The sequence below is a fragment of the Anabrus simplex genome, chromosome 4 (assembly GCF_040414725.1).
Source record: "Anabrus simplex isolate iqAnaSimp1 chromosome 4, ASM4041472v1, whole genome shotgun sequence".
NCBI classification, from domain to species: Eukaryota; Metazoa; Arthropoda; class Insecta; order Orthoptera; family Tettigoniidae; genus Anabrus; species Anabrus simplex.
In genome coordinates, this window is record NC_090268.1 from 122,841,084 (window position 1) to 122,866,517 (window position 25,434).

A 25,434-nucleotide genomic window follows, 5' to 3' on the forward strand; every position below is an offset into this window, starting at 1 on the left:
GTAATGGCCCATTAATAACTTCTTTCTTTGCTAGCTCAGCAGTTTAACTCTCGGGGCGGGTCCGAAGCTGTTTCCATTATGTAACCTTCCTTAAAATGTAAAGAAACTTGTATCTATTTCATCTTTTAAACTGCATATCGGGATAGAGAGTGCTTAACCCTCTCGAGCTCCCAATCATATTGTTTTGAGGTGAACTTATTTTTCTCAACCTATTCTTCGTTAATATAATGTAAATTGTTCTTTTCTGAAGTCACCTCTGTAGTATGGGATTAGCCCTTGCATTAACGGCCTAGTGCCAAGTAGGTTTTAAATAAAGTGTATTAGGAGTGCGGAGAGCCTCCTTTCAAGTTGGTATTTTAGAGGCCATATAATTAACCTTGTCTCACTTAATAGGCCTCAGTAGATTGGGTATTTTACCCCTGGGTTTATGTCCGTTGAGGACAGCTTGAAGGTGGAGTTTGGTGTGGCCTGGGAGAGGCTTAAAGTTGAGAGCGAGTGGCTCTTTTTTGAAAACTGAGTGTTGTATGCCTCGAGGAGGCTTTACTGTGTAATTTGGAGCAAGTGCTCCAGGGTTTGATTGGGGTCTTCTGCCCCGTTGTTGAAATTTGTATATCGTAAAGTTGGGCTAGTTGCTCAAGAATTGTGTTTTCAGGGCTCGAAGCCCAAATCCTGTAAATACTGTAATTGTACTTTGTTGCCTTGCTACTCCGTACCTGCCATTCTTGTTATTTCTGAATTTTGGAAAGAAAATATAACCTTGTTAAATTTTACATTAACTTTAATTCCGTAGTTGGAGACCTATTCACACCCGCACCTTCTTTCACCTCTACCTACCACGGAAATCTCCGTAACAAGAATAATAATAATAATAATAATAATAATAATAATAATAATAATAATAATAATAATAATAATAATAATAATAATAACAACAACAACAACAATAATGTTCTGGACCGCCGTCAAAATGTGCGGACCGCGCTAGAAACGGTTCCTGGCCGGGTAATGACTACGATTGCAGTTCGGCCTTAGGTTCAGTACCACAAAGACTCCCAAGACGACACCACACCGGATCTCCTCAAGGATTTGATCCATATTAAAAATGCTTATAGGAAAAGATTGCAAAGTTTTAGGGACCCAACTGACCGGGTGGAATACCTGGACCTAGCCCGGGAGGTACGAAATCGACTGCTGGAAAGAAAGACTGAAAATGGGAGGAACTTTGCCTTAATCTCTCAGAAAACGAGTCAGATCACGAATTTTGGCGCATTCTCTCAGAAAACGAGTCAGATTGCGAATTTTGGCGGATTATATATTAAAAGTTAAGCATTCAAGTATAATTTTCATTATGATACCGTAGCAAAGCACGGGTATCTTACTAGTTGATATATATAAGAAAACATAAAGGTGCAATAATACTGCCTTGAGGAATTCCCCTCTTTAATTATTACAGGAACATATAAAGCTTCACCTACTCTAATTCTCTGAGTTCTATTTTCTAGAAACATAGCCACCCATTCAGACACTCTTTTGTCAAGTCCAATTGCACTCCTTTTTGCCAGTAGTCTCCCATGATTTACCCTATCAAATGCCTTAGACAGGTCAATTACAATACAGTCCAAATGACCTCCTGAATCCAAAATATCTGCAATATCTTGCTGGAATCCTACAAGTTAAGTTTCAATTTTGCAAGTAGCTTTTATTTGAATGCACAACCATGAATTGCAGTTGCGATACTACATTACGACAATAGCACCTTTCGGCTACTTCTAACTATTTGTGTAAGTAAACTGATAATTTTGAGGTTATAAACCTTATGATCTGTTAATTGGTTTGAAAATGAAGTGGGGATCTGAAGAACTAGTGAAATGTCTCAACCTGTATGCAGTTGACACATCTGGGAGATTTTAATTATATTAAGAATAAATTTGAATACAATACTGGTATTGAATCTATTCTGGAAGGATATACTGACAGGTGATGAACTAAAAACAACATTTGGCCGTGCGCGTAGAGGCGCGCGGCTGTGAGCTTGCATCCGGGAGATAGTGGGTTCGAATCCCACTATCGGCAGCCCTGAAGATGGTTTTCCGTGGTTTCCCATTTTCACACCAGGCAAATGCTGGGGCTGCACCTTAATTAAGGCCACGGCCGCTTCCTTCCAAATCCTAGGCATTTCCTATCCCATCGTCGCCATAAGACCTATCTGTGTCGGTGCGACGTAAAGCCCCTAGCAAAAAAAACACAACATTTATTCTATTAGGAATACCTACATGAATGAACTCTCAATTAGGAAGATAGAGAATATTAAAAAGTCCAGTAGTGGCACAGAATAAATTTATAAGCAGAGAATTCCCTAGTTCAACACAAAAACAGTTTCCAAAAGACAATATTTAAATCTGTTACACGTGATTTATTAACGTTTACAAAATATCACATTAACATATAGATATATTCCTTTTAGGTTCTAAATCTTCTACAATATCTTTTTCTGTAAGGATGCAGGAGGACATCCCACAATACGCTTCGAGTCGCACGTTGGCCAGGCCGAAGATGTGGACGCCGAAAAGAAGTCAATTTACCAGCCAAATGTAAACTACTATAAAGATAAATATCACCTAGACAATATTTCCATCCATGGACTAATGATCGGAGCTGGAGGTACAATCCCTAAATTGCTTGTACAGCTATGGGATTCTCTCGGCCTCAGCCGGACACGACTTCACGACATCGCTATCGCCGCAATACGAGGTTCAGTGACCATACTCCTCAATCATCTATATAACATTTGAACAACAATATTGCAAATTTATTCCTGAGCCTTGTGATTTTTCTACCTGGCACACTAGCAAAGTCAACAGTAACTTAGAAGACAAAATACCGTGTAGTCGACATACTCTGTCCTTGTGGCAGCCTCCGCATGGGGGAAGTTGTAATAATAATAATAATAATAATAATAATAATAATAATAATAATAATAATAAAATAATAATAATGAACAGATCACACGCTTCGACAATGATAAACTTCGGCAAAGGGTCGAGGAGTTCCAGGAGAAGGCTAGACCAAATGACTGTGACTTTAACAACGCCAAAAGTCTCCTTGTTGAGGCCGCCAAAGATGTTGCAGAAATCAAGAGAACCAAAAAGCATGCCTGGTGGAATGGTACCTGCGAATCAGTCCTCCAAGAAAGACTCAATGCGTGGAAACAGTATTACTCTACGAAATCAGAAAATGATTGGGAAACCTACAAAACCCAACGTGCCCAAGCAGCTAGGGTGTTCAGAACTGAGAAACGTAAATACGAAAAATCTCTCATTGAAAAGATAGAACAAAACTCTAGGAAGAATGAAAGCAGAGAGTACTACAGAGCCTTCAATCGCAAACCCACTGGCTATAAACCACCATCTCTATGCTTTGAGCGAAAGGACGGCACACTGGCGACGTCAAATGAAGAAAATTGCAGCATTCTGGGAGATTACTTCAAGAATTTACTTAATTGCTCTAAACTGCAAAGCGCCATTGAGACCAAGGAACCCTTACTCAGGTACCCAGATTCCAGACCACCCGACAGAGATGAAATCAAGCGCCACATTGCCCGTCTCAAAAATAACAAAGCGCTGGGGGAAGACTCAGTAGTAGCAGAACTATGGAAAAATGCCCCAGAGGAATCACTTGATATCTTGCAAAAGCAAATAGAAGAAATTTGGAACAAGGAGACCCTACCCAAAGATTGGAAAATAGCTTTGATCCATCCACTACACAAAAAAGGCAGCATGAAGAACATCAACAACTACAGAGGAATATCTTTGCTACCCGTGGCTTACAAAATTCTATCTCTTGCCATCCTGGAGCGTTTGGAAGCACAAGTCGAACATCAAATAGGTGAATACCAAGGAGGGTTCAGAAAAGGTCGCTCAACAGCTGAACAGATCCAAAATCTCAAAACGATCATCAGATATTGTACACTAAGGTCCAAGCAGTATGTGTCTGTCTTTGTGGACTTTAAGAAAGCGTACGACTCCATTGACCGGGAAGTCCTGCTAAACATCTTAAATGAATTTGGAGTTGATTTGAAACTGCTGGCATTAATTAGAGCCACCCTGACCGATACAAAATCCAAGGTGAAGTTCCACGGATGTCTCTCGCATTCCTTTGACAACAAAACAGGAGTCCGACAAGGTGATGGGCTATCCTGTTACTCTTCAACTGTGTTCTTGAAAAGATCATCAGAACCTGGCGGGTGAGATTACAGGAAACCAACTACAGTCCATTGAGAATAGGAACCAAATCCAAGGGGATCGCAACAGACTGCTTAGCATTTGCCGATGATATTGCTGTTCTCTCAAATGACATAGAAACCGCTAGAGCTCAAGTTGAAATTTTAAAGGAAATTGCCGAACAAACTGGTTTGCAGATATCGTTTGAGAAAACAGAAGTAATGACTAACATCAAAGAGGCTCCACTAAAACTCCATACAAAATACGGGGACATCACCCGAGTAGACAAATTCAAATACCTGGGTGAGATCATCATGAAAAATGGACAGGACAAAGAAGCACTTCAGGAGCGAGTACGCAAACTGGAAATAGCCTACCAAACATCCCGCACAATCTACAACAAAAAATGCCTTTCCCAAAACACCAAGATACGTCACTATGAAACAGTTCTGAAGCCAGTAGTTCTATATGCAGCCGAAACCCTGTCTCTAAATGCTAACAAAGGACTCCTTGAAGAACTGGAGAAAAGAGAACGCAAAATTGTGAGAGGAATCTTGGGATCAAAGTACAGAAATGGAATCCATCAAAAGAGATCCAACAAGGAAGTCTACAGCAAAATAGAGAAAATTACCGATACAATCAGAAAAAGACAGGCACGATTTTATGGTCATCTGAAAAGAATGGACGGAAGAAAGTTAACTAAAGAAATCTTTCACTTTTTTTATTCAAACCCCAAAACCACAATTCCCTGGTTTAGAAATACCAAAGAAGACCTGCAAACGCTACATATCACAGCTGAAGATGCCCTTAACAGAGATCTCTTCCGCAAGAAAATATTGACGAACGGGCTAAACCGAGACGAGCAACCGAAGAGAAGACACGGTACCCCTTGGACAGAGGAACGTAAGCAGGCCCACTCACAAAGAATGAGGGAAATTTGGGCTCTAAATAAGGCTAAGTTCAGTGTCAAATGCAACAAGACTTAACATTGTCCCTGATGGCCCCAGCGAATTATATATATATACATATATAATTATCCATTCTCTTTTCTATATTCATCTGTTTCTTTTCTCACCTTTTAGAGTCACTAACAATATCTCTGCTATGACTGTAGTTGCTTCAAGGAGGTTAAGCATCCACAGTAATCAGTCCATATTTGTCAGTGAAAAATAAGGCACCGAAATTGAGACAAATATGCCTCGTACATATGTTTACATAAATCTGACCATAATGTTCTACTTTTCATATATAGACCACACTGGGCCTTTTGCCCTCAAACTAAAGCCTTTATTTAAAACTCATTTAATATCAGAACAAATTAATTGACAAAGATACACCATACACTTTACCTGCCGCATCATATCGTCTTCTCTTTGTTTCTCCATTAAAGCTTCTTGCTGGAGTCTATATAATTCTTCTTCTTGACGCTGCTGCATCATCTGACGCTCTTGCTCTTCTCGCTGCTTTTCTACAAGAGCAGTCTGGAAAACGAAACAACACACATACATGACTGCACTGACAACAGGAAGTGTAATATATACATCTAAAATATTCACAATGAAAAGTGATGGTATTTCAGGTGGGAATGAGAATCTTAATCTACACTGTTCAAATCAAATCACGAAGAAACATGTAAGTCTAACAATAAAAAATACTCAAAGAGTGATGATAATATCTCCTCTAATTATTTATAGCATACACTGTAGTTCCTTGTTCTCCGACTTTACATACCGATTTTCATTAAATCTTGTTAACCCATTTTCTCATGACTCGGCGTTGATATGGACTTTGTAACAAAAATCCAAATTCATGAATATCTCTCTGATCATAGCCGGTACGGTAACAATGTATACTGTAAGACATAAGTGATTGGAAATTTAATACTATATAACTTTAGTTATGTAGTATTTATTGATACGACAACTAATAACATAATTATTTGGGAATTAAATTTTAGACCTTCCCCTAAACTATCATTTCACATAGTGCGAATAAAATTATTTATGACCTAGATTATAGAGACTTATTCCCCGACTTTGCATACCGATTTTCATTAAGGTAGGGCCACTAATACAAAATATTTGGAAATTCCATTTTAGGCCTTCCTCTAAACTATTTTTTTTTCTCGGTGTGAATACAATTATTTATGGCCTATATTGTAGCATTATTCCCCGACTTCACCTACCGATTTTCGTTAAGGTAAGACCATTAATAACATAAATATTTGAGAATTAAATTTTAGGCCTTCCCCTAAACTACTTTCAATCAAATTACTTATGGCCTAGATCAGGGATGGCGAACCTATGCCACACGTGTCACTAGGTGACACGCGGACACAGTTTCGGTGGCACGCCACATGAACATAATATTTTATATATACGTCTCGTACTACAGACAGTGCATATCTTACAGTGTTTCACGTGTAAGAAATAAATATCGAAAATGTAAATACTAGTTTCATTCGGACGTGCAATATGGCAACACTGCTATACTGATAGGTCCGAAAGTCAAGTGAGATAGTGTCGTTTTCTAGTGGTTTTGTATACGGACATCGCAAATATGTTTTCGGTGCCGAAAAAAAAACAGAAACTGAACAAAGGTGGTGACCGTATTTTTCAAGAACACTGGCCAAGGGAATTCGGACTGTTAAAAATATATGTTGCCTGTGTTCGAAAACAGTTGTATCCCCCATATTTAATGTAAAGCGCAATTTTGAGACTGGTCATTCAAATGTTTGTTCCATTTCAAATGAAGAAAGAGGAGATTTCATTTCACAAAAAATCCAACATTACACAAACAAACTAGTTCTTTTGTATCATCTTTCCGGTCCAGGAATAATATCAGTGCGGCTTTTTCTATCTGTCTCACTGCATAGTACAGCATGCATGGGAAACAGATTTCTGACGGTGAGTTGTTGAAAGAAAATTTCTTATTGACGTCCGACACATCATTTGAAAACTTCCCTAACAAACAACTAATAATTAACAAGATTAAAGGAATCCCAGCCAGCTGAACTACTGTCAAGGATATAGAATAATAAAAATGGGTGAAGAAGTTTCGGAGCAGTTGAAAGCTAATTTGGATAACTCCCACATATATGCAGTATGTTTTGATGAAAGCATGAATGTGACCTTACAAACAAGGATAGCTGTTTTTTTTTTTGTTTTTTTTGTTTTTTTAGATTTCCTTATGGAAATGTGATGAGGGAGAAATTAGTTTAATTGCTGAGCGTACAAACTACAACATGGGAAGATAATGAAGCTAATGGAGGAAGTATTTACAAGATATATTGCACCCGTTTTGCAAATATTTATAATAAATAAATGGCTCAATAAATGAATAAATAAATAAATAAATAAATACATAAATAAATAAGTAAATAACGTATTATGAAACATAATCGGGAAATTGAAAGGAAGTTGCGAGGGGGGGGGGGGGTGTTGTAGGTTGTAGACATCCCGTAATGGAAATGGAAAACAACAAGTGGCACAGTCAGCAGATGAGAATAAAAAACCAGAGTTAAAATGGCACACTAGTTGGAAAAGGTTCGCCATCCCTGGCCTAGATTATAGCGACTTATTCCCTGAGTTCATACCGATTTTCATTAAATTCTCTTCAGCTTTTTTCTCGTGATGCGTGTACATACATACATAAAGACAAACACAAAACAAACCAACAACACGTACATTTTCAACTGAGGAAAGGGCACGAAGATCAGAGCGTCTGAAGAAGTACTGGGAGGACCGCAAAGCCCAAACAATCCCTTCAAAGAGACCTGAACGACGGACTGACTAAAGTGATCCTATGTGGTCACAGAAGAAGAAGAAGAAGAAGAAGAAGAAGAAGAAGAAGAAGAAATACAGATAGACAGACAGAAATTACGGAAACGTAAAAACTGCATTTCCTTCTTACTGTGGACACGACTGATACAGAAATATCACCTTTTTTAAATTCTGAGCAAGGTACAGACAAAACTCTTATTTATGTATAGATGAATGGAAAGCTAAATCATTTTGTGCGTCTCATTCATAGACACAAATATCTATAGCCGTGTGCTTCTTTACAGTTACCTCTATTTCTTTTCCTCTTCATTTACATGTGTAAAATAAACAAGTATGCAAGTGGTAAATAGTGTTCAGACTGAGTTCAATTTATGACTTCCTCATTTGTTTCACTCTCTTTGGTTGGCAGTATTGTGGAAATAAATGGCAAAGTGGCACTCTGTTCCAACTTAAAGCCAGCGCCAACCAATCTGAACATAAAGCAAGTATAAATGTCTTTGGGACATTCAGCAAAATGAATAATTTATCACAGGCCATTTGTCAACAGATGAACCCGTGTTTGTTCAGAAAAATTTAATGTACTGTATGTACACAGCATTCACTGAATCACCTTCATAATATGGCACTTACGATTCTCGATTCTACATTAGCCACAAAAATGCCGAGTCAGTTCTAACATAAACAAAATAAACAAATAGAAATGTTGATCCCAAACAACACTCACAACCTTTACTCAACAACAAACAAGTGCCTCTCCTGCTCCAAAAAGAAATGCTACAAGCCTATTAAATCTCAAAAATCCTACACTCTACAATGCTGAATGTTGGCAATTTGAGAAGCTGAATTTGACAGTCGTGGAACAAAGATGCACAAGTTTTCAACCAACAACACTAGCTTATCAAGTTCTCAACAATGGCACAAGAAAAAGATTAGGTGTTCCACTACTCCACAAGAAACAACCACGATGGATTGGACATGTACTAAGAGCAGAGGTTGATTTGATTGTTATGATGAAGCTACACACTGGAAGCAGCTGGAAAAAGATTGGAAGCATGTCCTAAGCAATGTTGGGCTGATATGCTACTTAATGACATTAAAAACATAAATTTATACCCCAACATGGCCCATGACCAAATAAATTGGAAACAGCAGACCCCCCATCATTAGACAGAACATATGATGATTCCTTCAAATAAATAGTCAGTAAAATGATCTACATGCAAGAAATATGTTTCTGTTGTGGTTTCTAGTGGATGTCTGTGGCTTATTTTGATGTGCTGACCCAGTGTTGGTGTTGTCTAGTAGTTTTACAATCTTTATTTGCTGTTTACTAGGGTTAAATTTATATATATAAATATATATATATATATATTTATATATATTTTATTTACGCCCTTAGTGACAGCCACATTGGATTTCCTACAATCATTCCATAGATAACACTAAACAGTAGAGAAAATGCCATGGAAACCATAATGACGGATGGCAGCAGCTTTATTATTAATGCACGCTGGCACCAGCCAAGGTATCGGCTGATACGCTGATGTGACACACATTTGGAAGCGTAACCATAGTGGTGTAAGCGGTCTCAAAACTGTGCAGGGAAGACAATGGGAAACCACCCCATGTTTAATCCCCAGGAAAATCTTTAGCATGACTGGAAAACACAAAACCAAGGCCCCCAGTCCCCGGCAGCCCTTCAGTAGGCATGGGGTGCTAAGAATCTCCGGGCCAGTCATGAGAAGGATAGCAACGTGGAATGTTCGCAGCTTGTTTCAAAGTGGAAAGACTCATAAGGCCATCAGAGAGATGGAGAGACTCAAGATCGACATTCTTGGCATTAGCAAAATGCGTTGGCCTCATTCAAGAAGAACTGTAGTCAGTGGTTACCAGGTATACTATTCCGGTAATGATGATCCTCACCATCTTAATGGTGTGATGTCGAAGATTTTTACACAAAAATCGAAGCAACCCTCTCATGCACTAACCCATCTGAGATAAACATTGTTATGGGCGATTTCAATGCTGAAGTCGGCCATGGCCGACAGGCTGATGTAGTCGGTGACTATAGATTAAGAGCAAGCAATCCTCGAGGTGACTAACTGGTCCAGATGTGCCAGGAGGAGGGCCTTATTATAGCAAACACATATTTCCAGCAACCTCCACGTCGCCTCTATACGTGAACCTCAAATGCTAACAGCACTATTAGGAACCAGACTGATTTCACCACAATTAACAAGCAGTTCAGAAATTCTATCAAATGTGTGAAAACATACCCCGGTGCCGATATCAACTCAGACCATAGTCTACTGTTTGCTACTATGAATCTCAGGATGAAGAAATGCCATTTAAAGGGGAGTTTTAGTCGGGTTGAGATTCAGAAGCTTCAAGATCAAGCACTGAAGGATGAAGTTCAGTCAGCCCTACGTGTAAAACTTGCAGAAGTTCAAAACAGTGTGAACGTAAATGATGTTGAAGGCACTTGGAATCACATCAAATGTGCAATTTACGACATAAGTCAAGCAAAATTAAGGGATGCTGGAAGAAGGAAAAACAAGCCGTGGATAACAGAAGAAATTCTGAAGCTGATCGATTAGAGAAGGTCTTTTAAGAACAAAGATCCTGTAAAGTACAACAGTTTGCAGAAGTTAATACGACAAAAAAATTCAGAAATGCACAAGAATAACAACTCTCTGAGGAATGCAATGAAATAGAACTACTGAATTCAAAATATAATTTTTTAAACATTGTCGCGAGCACTGATTCGCAACACGTCCTTCGGTGGGAAATTATGGGGCGAGCGCATCGAACGAGATTAGATCCATGACCTCCCAGTCAGAAATCCCTAATACTCATGAGTAATTTAAGTGTAATATATAAAAGGAAGATAACAGCAAGAAACAGTTGGAAGTGAATGAGTAAGTGTAATAGAATATCAGTGCAGTGAATCCCAATAGAGCAAGCTGGGTTCCGCCCCAAGCGAGACTGTAGTGACCAAGTCCTTGCCTTAACATCATATCTGGAGATTGGTTTTGAGAAGAAATTTAAAAATGTTTCTGTCTTCCTTGATCTGTCAGCGGCCTATGATACTGTCTGGAGAGAGGGTCTCCTCCTGAAGCTCATCAAGATTGTACCTTGTCTTAAGGTGATTACTCTCATTGATAATGTATTGAGTAATCGATTATTCCAGGTATTCTCTGAAAATTCCAGGAGTAGATTTCACAAATTGAATAACGGCTTACCACAGGGTTCAGTCCTAGCCCCTATACTGTTCAATTTGTACATCCATGATATCCCAGAAACTACAGCTCGGAAATTCATTTATGCCGACGATATAAACCTAACAGTACAGAGATCTACTTTCAATGAGGCTGAGGATATACTGTCTGAAGATCTACGGGTGATGGATGAATACTTTAGGAAGTGGAGACTTCAGCCAAGTCCTTCGAAGACGGAAGTAGCCGCGTTCCATCTCAACAACTTAGAGGCTACTTATCAACCTAGGATACGGTTCAGGAATCAACTTTTGAAATACAATAGTACACCAAAATACCTAGGTGTAATATTAGACAGATCACTGACATACCGAAGTCACATAGAAAAAACAGCTGCCAAACTTAAGACTCGGAATAACCTGCTGAGCAAGTTAGCTGGAACTTCATGGGGAGCTGACGCCAATACTTTGCGAACTACCGCCTTGGCCATGGTGTATTCTACAGCTGAGTATTGTGCCGGAATATGTTTAAATAGCTCTCACTGCAATCTAATTGATATCCAACTTCGCCAGGCTATGCGTATTGTATCCGGCACGCTGTACTCAACTCCAGTGCAATGGTTACCTGTCCTTTGCAACATCTCTCCCCCTCATATAAGGAGACAACAAGCACTTAATAGCTTATGGTGCAGAATAGTGAAGAATGAGGCCCTTCCTATACACCAGGATATAAAGCAGCACACTACAACTAGGCTGAAATCAAGAAAACCAGCGTGGAAGACAGCTTTGGACCTCTCATGTCTTCGGTTCAATCCCAGGAATGCCTGGAGAGAAGAGTGGAGGATGTCATCACCCAGTGCCTTATGTGATATCTCCGACCCCAGCATGAAACTGGCTGGCTTTAGTCTGCCCCGTGCTGTTTGGTCAACCCTGAACAGGATCCGATGTTGTGTCGGTAGGACTAGCGCAGCCTTACATCTGTGGGGATGGGTAGTTCTCCCTGCTGTGACTGTGGTGCTCAAGTGCAGTCTATCAAGCACATAGTTCAAGAGTGCCCCCTACGTGCATTTCCTGGCTCTGTGGAGGAATTTTTTGAAGTAACACCAGAAGTGATTACATGGATAAAAAATTTGGACATTAAAATATAAAAGTGAAGTTCTGATGCTGTCACCAACTTGTATATCTGTATATTTTGTATTATATTTGTATATTTTGATTGTCATGTACACATCATACGCTAATAATAATAATAAGTGCAGTGAATAAGTGCAGAATTGCAATTATGATTAAAAGCATTTCTTAAAGCTAGTCTCAACTTGGAACATTTCAGTGAGCTGAGAATGAGGCAAACTTGTGCAATCAGAATATTGGTCAGAGAAACAAGTAAACACACTACAAGGTCATAGTTAGAAGCTTTTAGAGGGTGGACCAGGAAAAGCAAACCTGTTGTTGGTCACGTAGCAAGGTGCCCTGTAAAAATAAGAACGCATGCTGTGGTGCAATAATTCTTTCTAGAAAGAATCTCTGGAAGGTCACCAGTCACATGTACATCCATGAGACGGATGGGACCACACTTGAAGTAACCAATAGGAAACTAACAGATCAGGGATGTGAGGGAACATAGTAGTAGGGGATGACTTGTTCCAGAAGCTCAGAGAAATGATAAAGGGGAGTGACAAGGGAGCCTCTTGGTCATTTGGTCATTTGGGCATTCGGCATCATTCTGTCATTCTGGTCATTCTGTTGGTAGTAATCCTGGTGTCATTCAGGTAGTTATTCTATAACATTGGAAAGGAACGTTCTCTTGGGAAGGGACGGACACTAGATTACTTGGCAGAGAAGAGACTCTGTAGAATAAAGTCAGTAAAGATAGCAGTATATGGAGTTAGTCAGATTAGGCAGTAGCTGAGCCTGCCATCAGTTAGTGAAGACAGCAGTATAAGAAGTTATTCAAATTAGGTAGCAATTAAGACTGTCAAGCAGTAGAACTGGTTAGCAGTGTCCCATAGGGTAAAGTACAGAGACAGTACATAGAGAACTCACTGAGTGTTCGAAGGAGACTGTAGCTTCAGTTAGTATTCACCTTAGAGTTCTGTGTTCGAGTCCTGAAACCGTCAGGGAAGATTCAGAGGAACACCACAACGAGGATTCAAGAGAGAAGCAAGAAGAAAGAAGCTTCAAAACCCGAGATAAGTATCAACTAGTTAAGAAACTTTAAAGACTGAAGGGAATTTATAAATGTTGTAAAGTGAATCATAGAAGTGTGTGTATTTTCCAAGGAAGTCAGAGACTGATAAACTGGTTATTTAAAAGTAATATTGAGAAGAGAATAATTACAAGTGTGATGTAGTAATATTATTGGAAGGGTATATTTGATAGCTTGTTTAAATAAATTAGACTAAGAATTTAATGGTGTCAGAAAGTGTCTTATATAAAGGTCAATCTGATATTCGAACCCAAGTCCTCAGCCTGTCCTGTTCATAGAATACGACAACATGTACAAGAAAGTGAAACAAGTAACCGGTGCATACAACAAGAAGGGTAGTAGAGTCCTCCTCAATAAGAATGGTGACATCTTAGCGAGCACATAAGAGAAACTGAAGGAATGGATGGAGTCAGTACAAAATCTCTTCTTGGATCGCAGAAATGAGGATCATGGTGCTTGGGCAAACGATGGTGTGGATATCACACGTGCAGAAGTACAGTATGCCATAAGAACAGCAAAGAATCGGAAGGCTCCAGGCCCTGATGAGATGTATGTTGAGATACTGAAACTGCTTGAGGAAGAAAAATCCCTTTCATTATTAGTTGACCTATTCAACAGTATTCACCGCAATGGGCCCATTCCTCAAGACTGGCTCAAATCAACTTTCGTAATATTGCCTAAGAAAGCCGAAGCAAAATTCTGCAATGGATATAGAACAATTAGTTTGATGAGCCACATTCTGAAAGTATTCCTAAAGGTCTTGCATGCGAGAATTTATCAAAAATGTGAGGAGAATATCGGAACCTCACAGTTTGGCTTCAGACATGGTTTTGGTACCAGAGAGGCATTATTCAATCTGCAGGTATTAGCTCAAAGGTGCCGAATTGTCAATGTCGATGTTTTTGCTTGTTTCATCGATTACGAAAAAGACTTCAATACAGTCCATGATGAACTTATGAACATTCTTCGAGAATTAAGACTTCATGGACATCCGTATTATTGGTAATCTCTACTGGAACCAGAGTGCTGGCATAAGAGTTGATGGTCGTGTCTCGGAAAAAGTCTCAATTATGAAAGGAGTTCACCTAGGCTGTATTCTTTCACCAATGCTTTTCGACATCTATTCAGAAAAGATTTTTCGAGATGTTCTTTACGGAAAGACTCAAGGAGTTGTGGTTAATGGTTTCATCCTAAATAACATCAGGTATGTCAATGACACTGTGCTACTTGCAACCAATCTCCAGGATCTACAGAAACTATTTAATGATGTCAATGAAGCCAGCAGCGCCATGGGCTTAAGAAGAACAAGTGGATGGTTATAAACAGGAAAGAAGATGACATTCAAGGTAATCTCACAGCAGCAAAGGACCAGATCGCAAGAGTGGAAACATTTAAATACCTGGGATGTCACATCAATGATGATTGGAACCTTGCTTATGAGATCCGATGCAGAATTGATTAGGCCAGAACTTCTTTTCAGAGACTTAGAAAACTTTTGACACGCCGTGACCTTTCCATAAAACTACGGACACGACTACTCCGATGCTACGTTTTCAGCATTCTGTTAAACGGCGTTGAGACATGGACACTAACTGAGACCATCTGCAAGAAATTGCAAGCATTTGAAATGTGGACGTACCGAAGGATGCTGTAAGAGACCTTGTACAGCTAAAATGACCAATATAAAAGTTTTGCACTGTATGAACAAAGGATCAGAAATTCTCACTACCATCAAGAGAAGGAAGCTAGAATACTTTGGTCATATAATACGGAACAGTAAATACCACCTTCTGCAAGTAATACTCCAAGAGAAAATTAATGGAAAACATGATCCGGGGAGAAGTAGGACATCGTTGCTCCGCAGCTTGGGCCAGTGGTTTGGGGTGACAAAGCTTACTCTGTTCAGAACAGCTATGAACAAACAGCAGAGCATGCTACTGATAGCCAACATTCTGCGAGGACATGGCACATGAAGAAGAGTACAATGATCCTGTCATTTACATATTCCTCCATATATACCTGTGTACCATCCTGGAGATCATATTTACCCCAAATTTTGACTCAAGTCTTCTGGTGTACGAGACCCTATATCCATCCTTCAGAGCCCAATTTCCTCTTTGACCAGTTCTTTGGTCTTTTTTGTTAGTGTCAAGAAACTGACTGTTGACAGTGTTTCCATTATAATACCACCAATAAATTGTAAAATGTTAATTTATTCTCCATCAACTGCAACCTCTTTCCCAAATATCTCCTTGTCCTCATTTATCATTTTTCTGCATACATATTATAAGGAACTCTGTATCATTCCTTGTTGAGTAGTCATGTCTCTTTCCCACATTTCATTTCACTACAGTTTAATTCTTGTACAGTTTGTAGTTAATACAATGATTCCTCTATATTGGGTCCTTGTCACTTCCAGAACATCTGTCATAAAAAGTCTTTTCATGTTCTGGAACTGCATAAATATGGGATTATTCTACCACCTTTGGTCTTCTACAATCAGAGGTAGGGTCGTTTTCTCACGCATTCAGAGAATTCTCTGGAAATTACACTGATTACTTCCTGATTCAACTTCAACATTTCTCTTCCTTCTACTAGAGATAAGCAGTGTTAACAACATGAAGAGCAAAAATGTATACCCCAACATGGCCAACAATTTTAAAATGTGAAATAACTTTAAGAAAGACTGTAAATGCTCAGGTAAGAAAGTTAACAGGAGTAAAATATGCATATGTATAGGAAGCAGATGGAAAGCAGCACCTTACCATGTAAGCACACGTGGACAGAGTAAAAAAAATAATGAAAAAAGACATGGGGCCAAAATTTTTGGCTGCAACCTTCATCAGTGCAGGATAATCTTCACAGTTGTGAGCAAATGAGTTTTGGTTTTAATGGATTTAATCAAATATTATTAAAAAACAACTTATATTTAAGATGTTCTAAATACACAAATATTGATTAATTTTAATATAGTGTAAGGAGTTGTATCATGTTATCACAACCAAAACTTAACTCACCTGCTGCAGCCTCAAGAGCTCCTCTTGTCTTTGTTGTTCTATCATGAGCTGCTGTTGCTGAATCCTCTGCTGCAGCTGGGGATCAGACATCTGCAATTTAAAAAAAGCAATAATAATGTTAGTTTCACATCCCACCAACTACTTTTATGGTTTTTGGAGATGCTGAAGTGCAAGAATTTTGACCCACAGGAGTTCTTTTACTTGCCAGTAAATCTGTTGACACATGGCTGGTATACCATGGTGGTGATTAGTGTTTTAAGAGAAAGTACAGGATAGATGAAAGTGAAGAGTCTGGCACAAGTAAGTGGAAGCAATGCCACAACTCAGCTAAGGGTCCTGTGGTCGCCAACCCACTCTCCCAAGCTAAGAGCCCCTGGTGCCCCTTTTAGTCACTTCTTACAATAGGCATGGGATACCATGAGTGTTATTCTACTGACACCACCCATAGGGAGATGGTATATCTGAGCCCCTTCAAATATCAACAGACTGTTGGTTAATACCCCAATGACGACAACTCTCTTTACTGAATTGTGACGTCCTCCAGGCTGTGCTATGTTGGATTTCTAACCTATGTTACAGGTAACCACATTAAAATCTTTACAAGTACTGAAGATAGGAACTCAAAACAAATAATGTTATCCATGATTTTGTGTCTACTTCACAATGTGGCAAGGAAAAGGAAAATATATACATTCCCTTTTTTTTTTTTTGCTTTATGATGCACTGACACAGATAGGTTTAATGGCAATGATGGGATAGGAAATGACTAGAGTGGGAAGGAAGTGGCCGTGGCCTTAATTAAGGTACAGCCCCAGCATACATTCCATTTTATATATACGTACATAAAACTTTACTAACAGGGGTGCAAACGAGAGGTTAGGAATACAACAAGGCACGGCTCATAAGATGTCTATAATACACTATACAAGCCTGTCAAGCTCAGGTGCAGCTAGTGGCAAGAACAGGTGCAAGGTACTGACAGAACCATTGGTCAGGTTTTGTTAAAACTATTGGCTAGTGACAAGACCATTGGTCTGGATCATTTAGACCACTGGCTAGTGACAAGACTATTGGTCCAGATCGTTTTGACCATTGGGTAGAGACAAGACCATTAGTGTGGATAGGTTAGACCATTGGTCTGGGGGCAAGCAGAGGGTTCTAGGTGCATAGGTACAAGCCGCAAAGCGGCCCATAGGCCTCTAGAGTCTCCTGCAACAGTATCAGCTAGTGACAACACCACTGGTCTGGACAGGTTAGACCACTGACTAGTGACAAGAACGTGAAACCAACACATTCCATGTTCGACAATGGACAAAACTTCAACTGACGAACATCGTGTTACACACTATGGCGGGGGATACAATGTGATTGCTGGTAGTAGAAATTTGAATTGGAACCAAAACCAAACCCCATGACACAACAGCCTCGAAGGGCCATGGCCTACCAAGTGACCGCTCCTCAGCCCGAAGGCCTGCAGATTATGAGGTGTCGTGTGGTCAGCACGATGAATCCTCTCAACCGTTATTCCTGGCTTCCTAGACCGGGCCGCCATCTCACCGTCAAATAGCTCCTCAACTGTAATTATGTAGGCTGAGTGGACCTCGAACAAGCCCTTAGATCCAGGTAAAAATCCCTGACCTGGCTAGGAATCAAACCTGGGCCCTTCGGGTAAGAGGTAAGCACATTTCTGGCATACAAAAATTAATTTACTTTCCTACACTTTAAATTCAATATCTCTTCTATAAACACCACAACAATTGAACTGCTTTATTAACTTGTGACCAATGAATTTCACTCCTTGTGTACTCAGTATACTGTCATGGATACTGCACTTGCACCTGGCACACGCCATTACACGCATCACTTTCAAAGTTCACAGTTTCATTATTTTCAAGGAATCTGGCAGCTGTGGATCACACATGATGCAAACTCTGAGACAATAGCAAACTGTTCTCCAGCCAAATGAACACAGAAAACGGTCACATTTCATAGATGACAAAAATCTCCATTTTAATTTTTCTATACAAGTACTGTAAGAACACTTCTGGGGGTGGGTTGGTGGTTGTCTGACAAGCATAAGGAAAGGATCTCTCCTCTCTGTTATTTGAGGAATCATTTAACATAATTTTGGCATGATTTTCTCCTTTCTAAATATGCACTCCAGCTAGTAAAATGCAGTTACGGTAAAGAAGCCAACCATTGCCAATTCACTTGTAGGCACTGTGAAATGCTATTAGAAACATTCAATAGGGTACAAGGAACGAGTAGGGGTGCAAAAAAGCTGTTTTTTGTACAAGTACCTGACATATCAACCATTGTACAGGACACTATATGTGACTAGGAGAGCACATAGTGACAATGTTTACTTGGTGACTGAGGGGTTGTGTTAGGTTTCTTACAAAACAATCATTATTATATGATCCCAAGGTCAGTATGTGGTGTACAAGGTGAATAATTGGCACAATAAATTTTATCACAAAATGATAATGTATTAATGTTACACGTTTTACGTCTCACTAACTACTTTTACAGTTTGCGGAGATGCTGAGGTGCCAGAATTTAGTCCCACAGGAGTTCTTTTACATGATGGTAAATCTACCAACAGAGGGCTGATGTATCTGAGTACTTTTAAATGCCATCGGACTGAGCCAGGATTGAACCTGCTCAATTGTACTCAGGGAAAGACTGTGTCATAACTGTCTAAGCCACTGAGCCAGGTATCTAAAAATTATTTCTCATCACAAAACATATTCGAATGTGTACTGTCCTAGCGTGAGACAACTGTGCCATGTAAACCTGACATAACAAAGTGTTCAAGAGTGCAACAAAACAAATTCCAAAAAAGCCATTTGTAAAGGTTTTTACTTACTACCATGATAGCTACTAACCTCTTTATTTTCCTGATTGTCTTCCATTGTAGTACTCTAGTTCAGTGATCTGGAAAAGGAAAGAAAAACAAAACCAGTTCAGTTAACTGTATACATTAATAGAGTTAACATTTCACACTATTAATATTACACACATAAATAACATAATAAGGATATCAAACTCCTAAGTTCAGTGAGTTACTTTCAGAAGAATTCGACCCAAACATGTTGTTAGCATAATCTGATTGAGAGTTTTAGTCTTTTGGTCTTCATATATAGACACACAGTTTTTTTAACAAATAGACAAATTTAAAACCGCGCTGATAATGTTTTAAGACTGACGGATGATCCCATACATCAGATATGAGGTCCCAGAAATGGTCTAGTGCTCATGGAACCTCATCAATCAATCAATCAATCAATCAATCAATCAATCAATCAATCAATCAATCAATCATTACTGATCTGCATTTAAGGCAATCACCCAGGTGGCAGATTCCCTATCTGTTGTTTTCCTAGCCTTTCTTAAATGATTGCAAAGAAAGTGGAAATTGATTAAACATCTCCCTTGGTAAGTTATTCCAATCCTTAATTCCCCTTCCTATAAACAAATATTTGCCCCAATTTGTAATCTTGAATTCCAACTTTATCTTCATATTGTGATCTTTCCAACTTTTAAAGACATCACTCAAACTTATTTGTCTACTGATGTCATTCCACGCCATCTCTCCACTGACAGCTCGGAACAGTCAAGCAGCTCGTCTCCTTTCTCCCAAGTCTTCCCAGCCCAAACTTTGCAACATTTTTGTAATGCTACTCTTTTGTTGGAAATCACCCAAAACAAATCAAGCTGCTTTTCTTTGAATTTCTTCCAGTTCTTGAATCAAGTAATCCTGGTGAGGGTCCCATACACTTGAACCATACTCTAAGATGGGATCTTACCAGAGACTTATATGCCCACTCCTTTACATCCTTACTACAACCCCTAAATATCCTCATAACCATGTGCAAAGATTTGTACCCTTTATTTAAAATCATATTATGTGATTACCCCAATGAAGATCTTTCCTTATATTAACACCTACGAACTTACAACAATCCCCAAGAGGTGTCTGGCTCCGTGGCTAAATGGTTAGCATGCTGGCCTTTGGTCGCAGGGGTCCCGGGTTCAATTCCCAGCAGAGTCAGGAATTTTAACCATCATTGGTTAATTTCCCTGGCACGGGGGCTGGGTGTATGTGTTGTCTTCATCATCATTTCATCCTCATCACGACGTACAGGTCGCCTACGGGCGTCAAATCAAAAGACCTGCACCTGGCGAACCGAACCCATCCTGGGATCTCCTGGCACTAAAAGCCATAAGCCATTTCATTTTTCATCCCCAAAAGGAACGTTCACCCAATCAACGCAGTAATCAAAATTCAGAGAACTTTTCCTATTTGTGAAACAACCTGACTTTTAACCCTGTTTATTATCATAACATTGCCTACTGTCCATCTCAAACATTATTGAGTCATTTTGCAGTTTTTCACAATCTTGTAACTTATTTATTGCTCTGTACAGAATAACACTATCTGCAAAATGCCTTATCTCTGATTCCACTTCTTTACACATATCACTGATATATATATATATATATATAAGAAAACATAGTGGTACAATATTACTGCCTTCAGGAATTCCCCTCTTAATTATTACAGGGACAGATAAAGCTTTACCTACTCTACTTCTCTGAGTTCTGTTTTTTAGAAACATAGCCACTCATTCGGTCACTTTTTTGTCAAGTCCAATTGCACTCATTTTTGCCAGTAGTCTCCCATGATCTACCCTATCAAATGCCTTAGACAGGTCAATCGCGATACATGTGGTATCAGAAGTATTGCAATGCTGATGATCACACCTCCCGATCTAGGAAGCCAAGAATAACGGCAGACAGGATTCGTAGTGCCAACCACACAACACCTCAAAATCTACAGGCTTTTGGGCTGAGCAGTGGTCGCTTGGTAGGCCGAGGTCCTTCGGGGCTGTTGCACCATGTGGAGAGGGGTGTTTGATGCCCACAGCAGTATTCGACCAAAAGCATCTGAACTCCACACACATGTGAAATTTTACTTTTATCAAAATGAACATTGAGTAATCATAACCTTCATAACTTTCTCAGTCAAAATACACTACAGAATGGATGTTGTCACGTGGGAGTGATGTAACTTTACGTCTGACATGCTTTGGTGCATGGACAAGACAGTCAGCTGGTACAGTCCTATTGTTATGGATGTGTTATGTTCTTAGATGAGTTGTTACAGTTTCTGCCAGGTAGGTTTCCTGGTCTGAATGGAATATTAGTGGTGACCATGACAGGACGGATTCAATTCAATGTGAGGAAAGCTGTAAGTAGGTCAAGATGGAGAGACTCGTAAAATTGAGAAAACTCATACATGCAGAATTTAATAACGGAAACACAACTCGACAAGGTAAGATTATATTTAACTAACTTTAGAAAGACTGGCTGTTGAACTGAAAGAAGCTGATGATAACTGATGATAAAGTTTTAGAAGTGTTTCTCTACAGTAACAATGACACGGATTATGAAAGTGAAAACAATAAAGTGCAAGAATACCATGATAAATTAGACGAAGCACGTCAGAGGGTCGAGAACTTTCATGCAGTGAATGTAGCAACTGTCGCAAGTGAAGGTGTCGATGTGTTGAGTGGCAATTCCAGTTCCGTTAAGAAAAAACTGAAGTTGCCTGTAGGTTCGAACTGAGGGAATTACATAAAATAAATTTCATTATAAAGCTTGTACTGTCGTTCGTATACTTAATCAAAGGTGTAGTCAAATGTTCCACCTTTACAACACCATTCGGAACAGAAAAATTATTCGTGGAGTTTTATGTTCGTGAACTGTCAGGGTTAGTTATTCAGAATTTCACAGCATCTGAGAAACTCACTCCTTTGCAACTCTATGACTGATTAGAGTCACATCTTAGGTCGCTGTAATCATTGGGAATGACCAGTGATAAATATGCAGCCTTTTAAATGCTTGCTGTTCAAAGGGGCCTAACATCTAGGTCATCGGCCCCAGCCTTAATAAGTTATTCCCCGTAGTTGAATCATCACTCCCAGAAGACCCGCTAAGAGTGTGGTTAAGAACTGCCATTTCTTTGCCTATCAGTGAAACAGCAGAGAATTTTTACTGTGAGAAATTGTCGCAGGTATAACTTTTCCTGAAGAACGAAGTGGATGGAGAACAAAGAATTTCTCCCACCCAAGCGGGATTCCATGTATCCTCACAGAAACCGAGAAAGCAGAAGAGCAAGTCACCTCAACCTGAACCTATACCTACTGCTAGTAATCTGTTTGCTGGAGAAGCAAGAGGTTCATCATATGGAAGTAATTGTGTCTTCTGTAAGAGAAACCATGATGCAAGAGATTGTTTTAAGACAAAGAATAAGACTCTGATAAGAAGAGTATTTTCATGAAAACAGGGTGATGTTACCAGTGTCTGAAACAAGGTCAGTCGGCCAAGGCTTGTGACAGGTATGTGGGAAGGAACACCATGTTCTTATGTGTCCAAATTTGCCATTGAAGGAGTCGAATGAAGAGCAGAGTATGGAAAAACACAGTGCAACGTTGATCAGTCAAAGCTATGGTCAAGAGGCTCTCTAACGGTGAAGATCCTTTCCAGAGGATAAGAAAGCATCGTCAGGGCTTTGATTGACAGTGGATTGCAGCGATCTCATTTATTGGAAAGAACTGCTGTGTCTGTTGGACTTCAATCCTCAGGTACGGAGACCGTAACTCATGCTTCATTTTCAGGTGCTGACACTGACAGGCAGTTGCATTCGACCTACGAGTTGAAGATCTGCAGTGTGGAGGAAAGTACTGTTGTAAGATCCGTGTGCTCAGTCAGCCTCTGATTTGTGGTGAAATTCCTAGGCTTCAGAGGAGTCTCTTAATGAAGGAACTGAAACAAAAAAAAAAAAAACATTTTTGTTTCTGATTGTGGTCTCAATAGACCTGAAATTGAACTGCTTCTGGGAGCTGACTTGTATGGGTCATTACTGACCGGGAGAATTAAAATTATGAACTGTGGACCAGTAGCAGTAGAAACCCGTTTGGGATAGGTTGTTATGGGAAGTTTGGCGGGTTGTCACTCCTCCTGTAGCACTAACATGTTTGTAACATCCCTGCTGACATTGAATTTTAGTGTGACTGAACTGTGGAAATTAGACACCCTTGGAATCAAAGATCCTGTGGAAAAAAGTCCCAAGAAGGAATGGAAATGGCCACATTTGACTATTTTAAGAATACCGTTTCTATTAAAAGTAAGGGATGCTATGAGGTCAACTTACCTTGGAATGAGAGAGACGAGGATCTGCAAGAAAACATAGAAGTTGCTGAGAAGAGGTGCAGGTCTACTTCTGTGAAACTGATCAGTGAAGGAAAGTATGGTGATTATGACAAAGTACTAATAGAATGGCAACAAGAAGAAGTGATAGAAGAAATACTACTCGAAGAAATGCCACTACTTACCACTTTAAGACAATTCCACTACATCTGTCAGGCCAGTATTCGATGCCTCCAGTAAGAGTAAAGGATTTCTATCTTAGAATGAGTGCCTAGAAAAGGGTCCAAATTTACTGGAGCAAATTCACCGTGGGAGAATAGGTGTAGTTTCTGACATCATGTAGGCCTTTCTTCATATTTCTGTTGCTTCACCCAATAGAGACTTTCTCAGGTTTTTGTGGTGGGAGGATTTTGCCCAAGGGAAATTCAAGAGCTATAGGCATAGACGAGTAGTGGTTGGAATTAACTGTAGGTCCTTTTTGTTTAATGCTGTGCTTAACCTTCTTCTGGAGAAAAGGTCACTCGAATTAAGGAATATATCCGAAATGCTAAGAAGGTCTTTCTATGTTGACAACTGTGTTATGTTCATTGACAATGAAGAGGAATTGATCCAGTTCATTGATGTATCCACAAGTCTTCTTGCAGAAGCAAAGTTTGAACTTCGAGGCTCTGAAAGTAACTGCTTGGAAAGGGCTATAGGAATGAAAAGTGTTAATCCTGTTCTTGGCCTGCTGTGGGATAAAGAGAATGATGAACTGTCCCATGCCGTTCGGATGATAACTGAAGCCGGAACCATCACCAGAAGAAAGTACCTGTCTATGGCCTAAAGGATTTTTGACCCAAATTTCACTGGAGCAAATAGTTTGATAACCTCACTAGACTGGAGCAAGCAAAAGGAGGTTGCAACCATTCAGGGAATCCAGTGGAAATTCATCCCACCCACTGCCGCATGGTGGGGTGGATGGTGAGAGAGGGTGGTGCAGATGATAAAGAAACTATTAAGGAGGACACTTGGAAGGGCTTCTTTGAGCTATGAAGAGATGTCTACAGTCTTGTATGATATGAAGTGTGTAGCTAATGCTAGACCCCTGACTTACCTGTCTGAAGACCCAGATGACTTGGCACCACTGACTCCTGCAATGTTCCTGCAGGACAATCTTTCAATTGGGATAATGGACCTTGACCACTTTGATGCTATAGGTATAAGGAAGAGAGCAAAATATGTCTAACGTCTGCGGGAGCAGCTGAGAAGTTTTCGGGAAGAGTATCTGAGTGTTTTGGTGCAGCAGCAGACTGGGAAGGTATGTAAGGAACCTTGAAGGTTGGTGATATAGGTTTGGTTGGTTCTGATGATATAAGAAGACCGGAATGGCCTGTTACTAGAGTGGTAGAGGTAATCCCAGGACAAGATGGTCATGTGAGAGTCCTAGTGAAAGTTAGAGTAGCAGGAAGAGATATCATCAGACCTATTCAACGAATTTATCCCTTGGAGGTGTCTTCACCGGAGGATGTACCACATGTGGAAGGAGATAATGATGTCAACCTGAGAAATGACTTTCCAGCTGCAGAGCCTTCAGTCTTGAAGACTAGGAGTGGGTGTTTAGTGAAAATACCAGTTTGGTTTAGGGAGAAAACTAATTTTAGTACTGTGAAGAGTTCCTCATTTGTAAAAATGTTGATATTTTTTAGGTGATTGTTTTGATTTTATTGTGTAACAAAAAATCAAGGTTGATAGGTATGTCACGTTCTGCTCTCTTGTGGGATGCTTTGGTGCATGGACA

The 25,434-nt window shown here is 39.7% G+C and overlaps 1 protein-coding gene across 1 annotated transcript in view; it reads right to left on the reverse strand.

Moving 5' to 3' along the window:
- The window catches only part of Sf3b2 (splicing factor 3b subunit 2), a 107,270-nt gene that overhangs the window by 68,502 nt on the left and 13,334 nt on the right, over positions 1–25,434 (reverse strand). Inside the window, exons 2-4 of the mRNA XM_067145197.2 lie at positions 19,328–19,376; positions 16,440–16,529; positions 5,570–5,701 (exon numbers count right to left, since the gene is read on the reverse strand). Of these exons, the coding sequence (XP_067001298.1) occupies positions 5,570–5,701; positions 16,440–16,529; positions 19,328–19,354 (249 nt within the window). The 5' untranslated portion in view covers positions 19,355–19,376. The remainder of the gene's footprint in view (positions 1–5,569; positions 5,702–16,439; positions 16,530–19,327; positions 19,377–25,434) is intronic.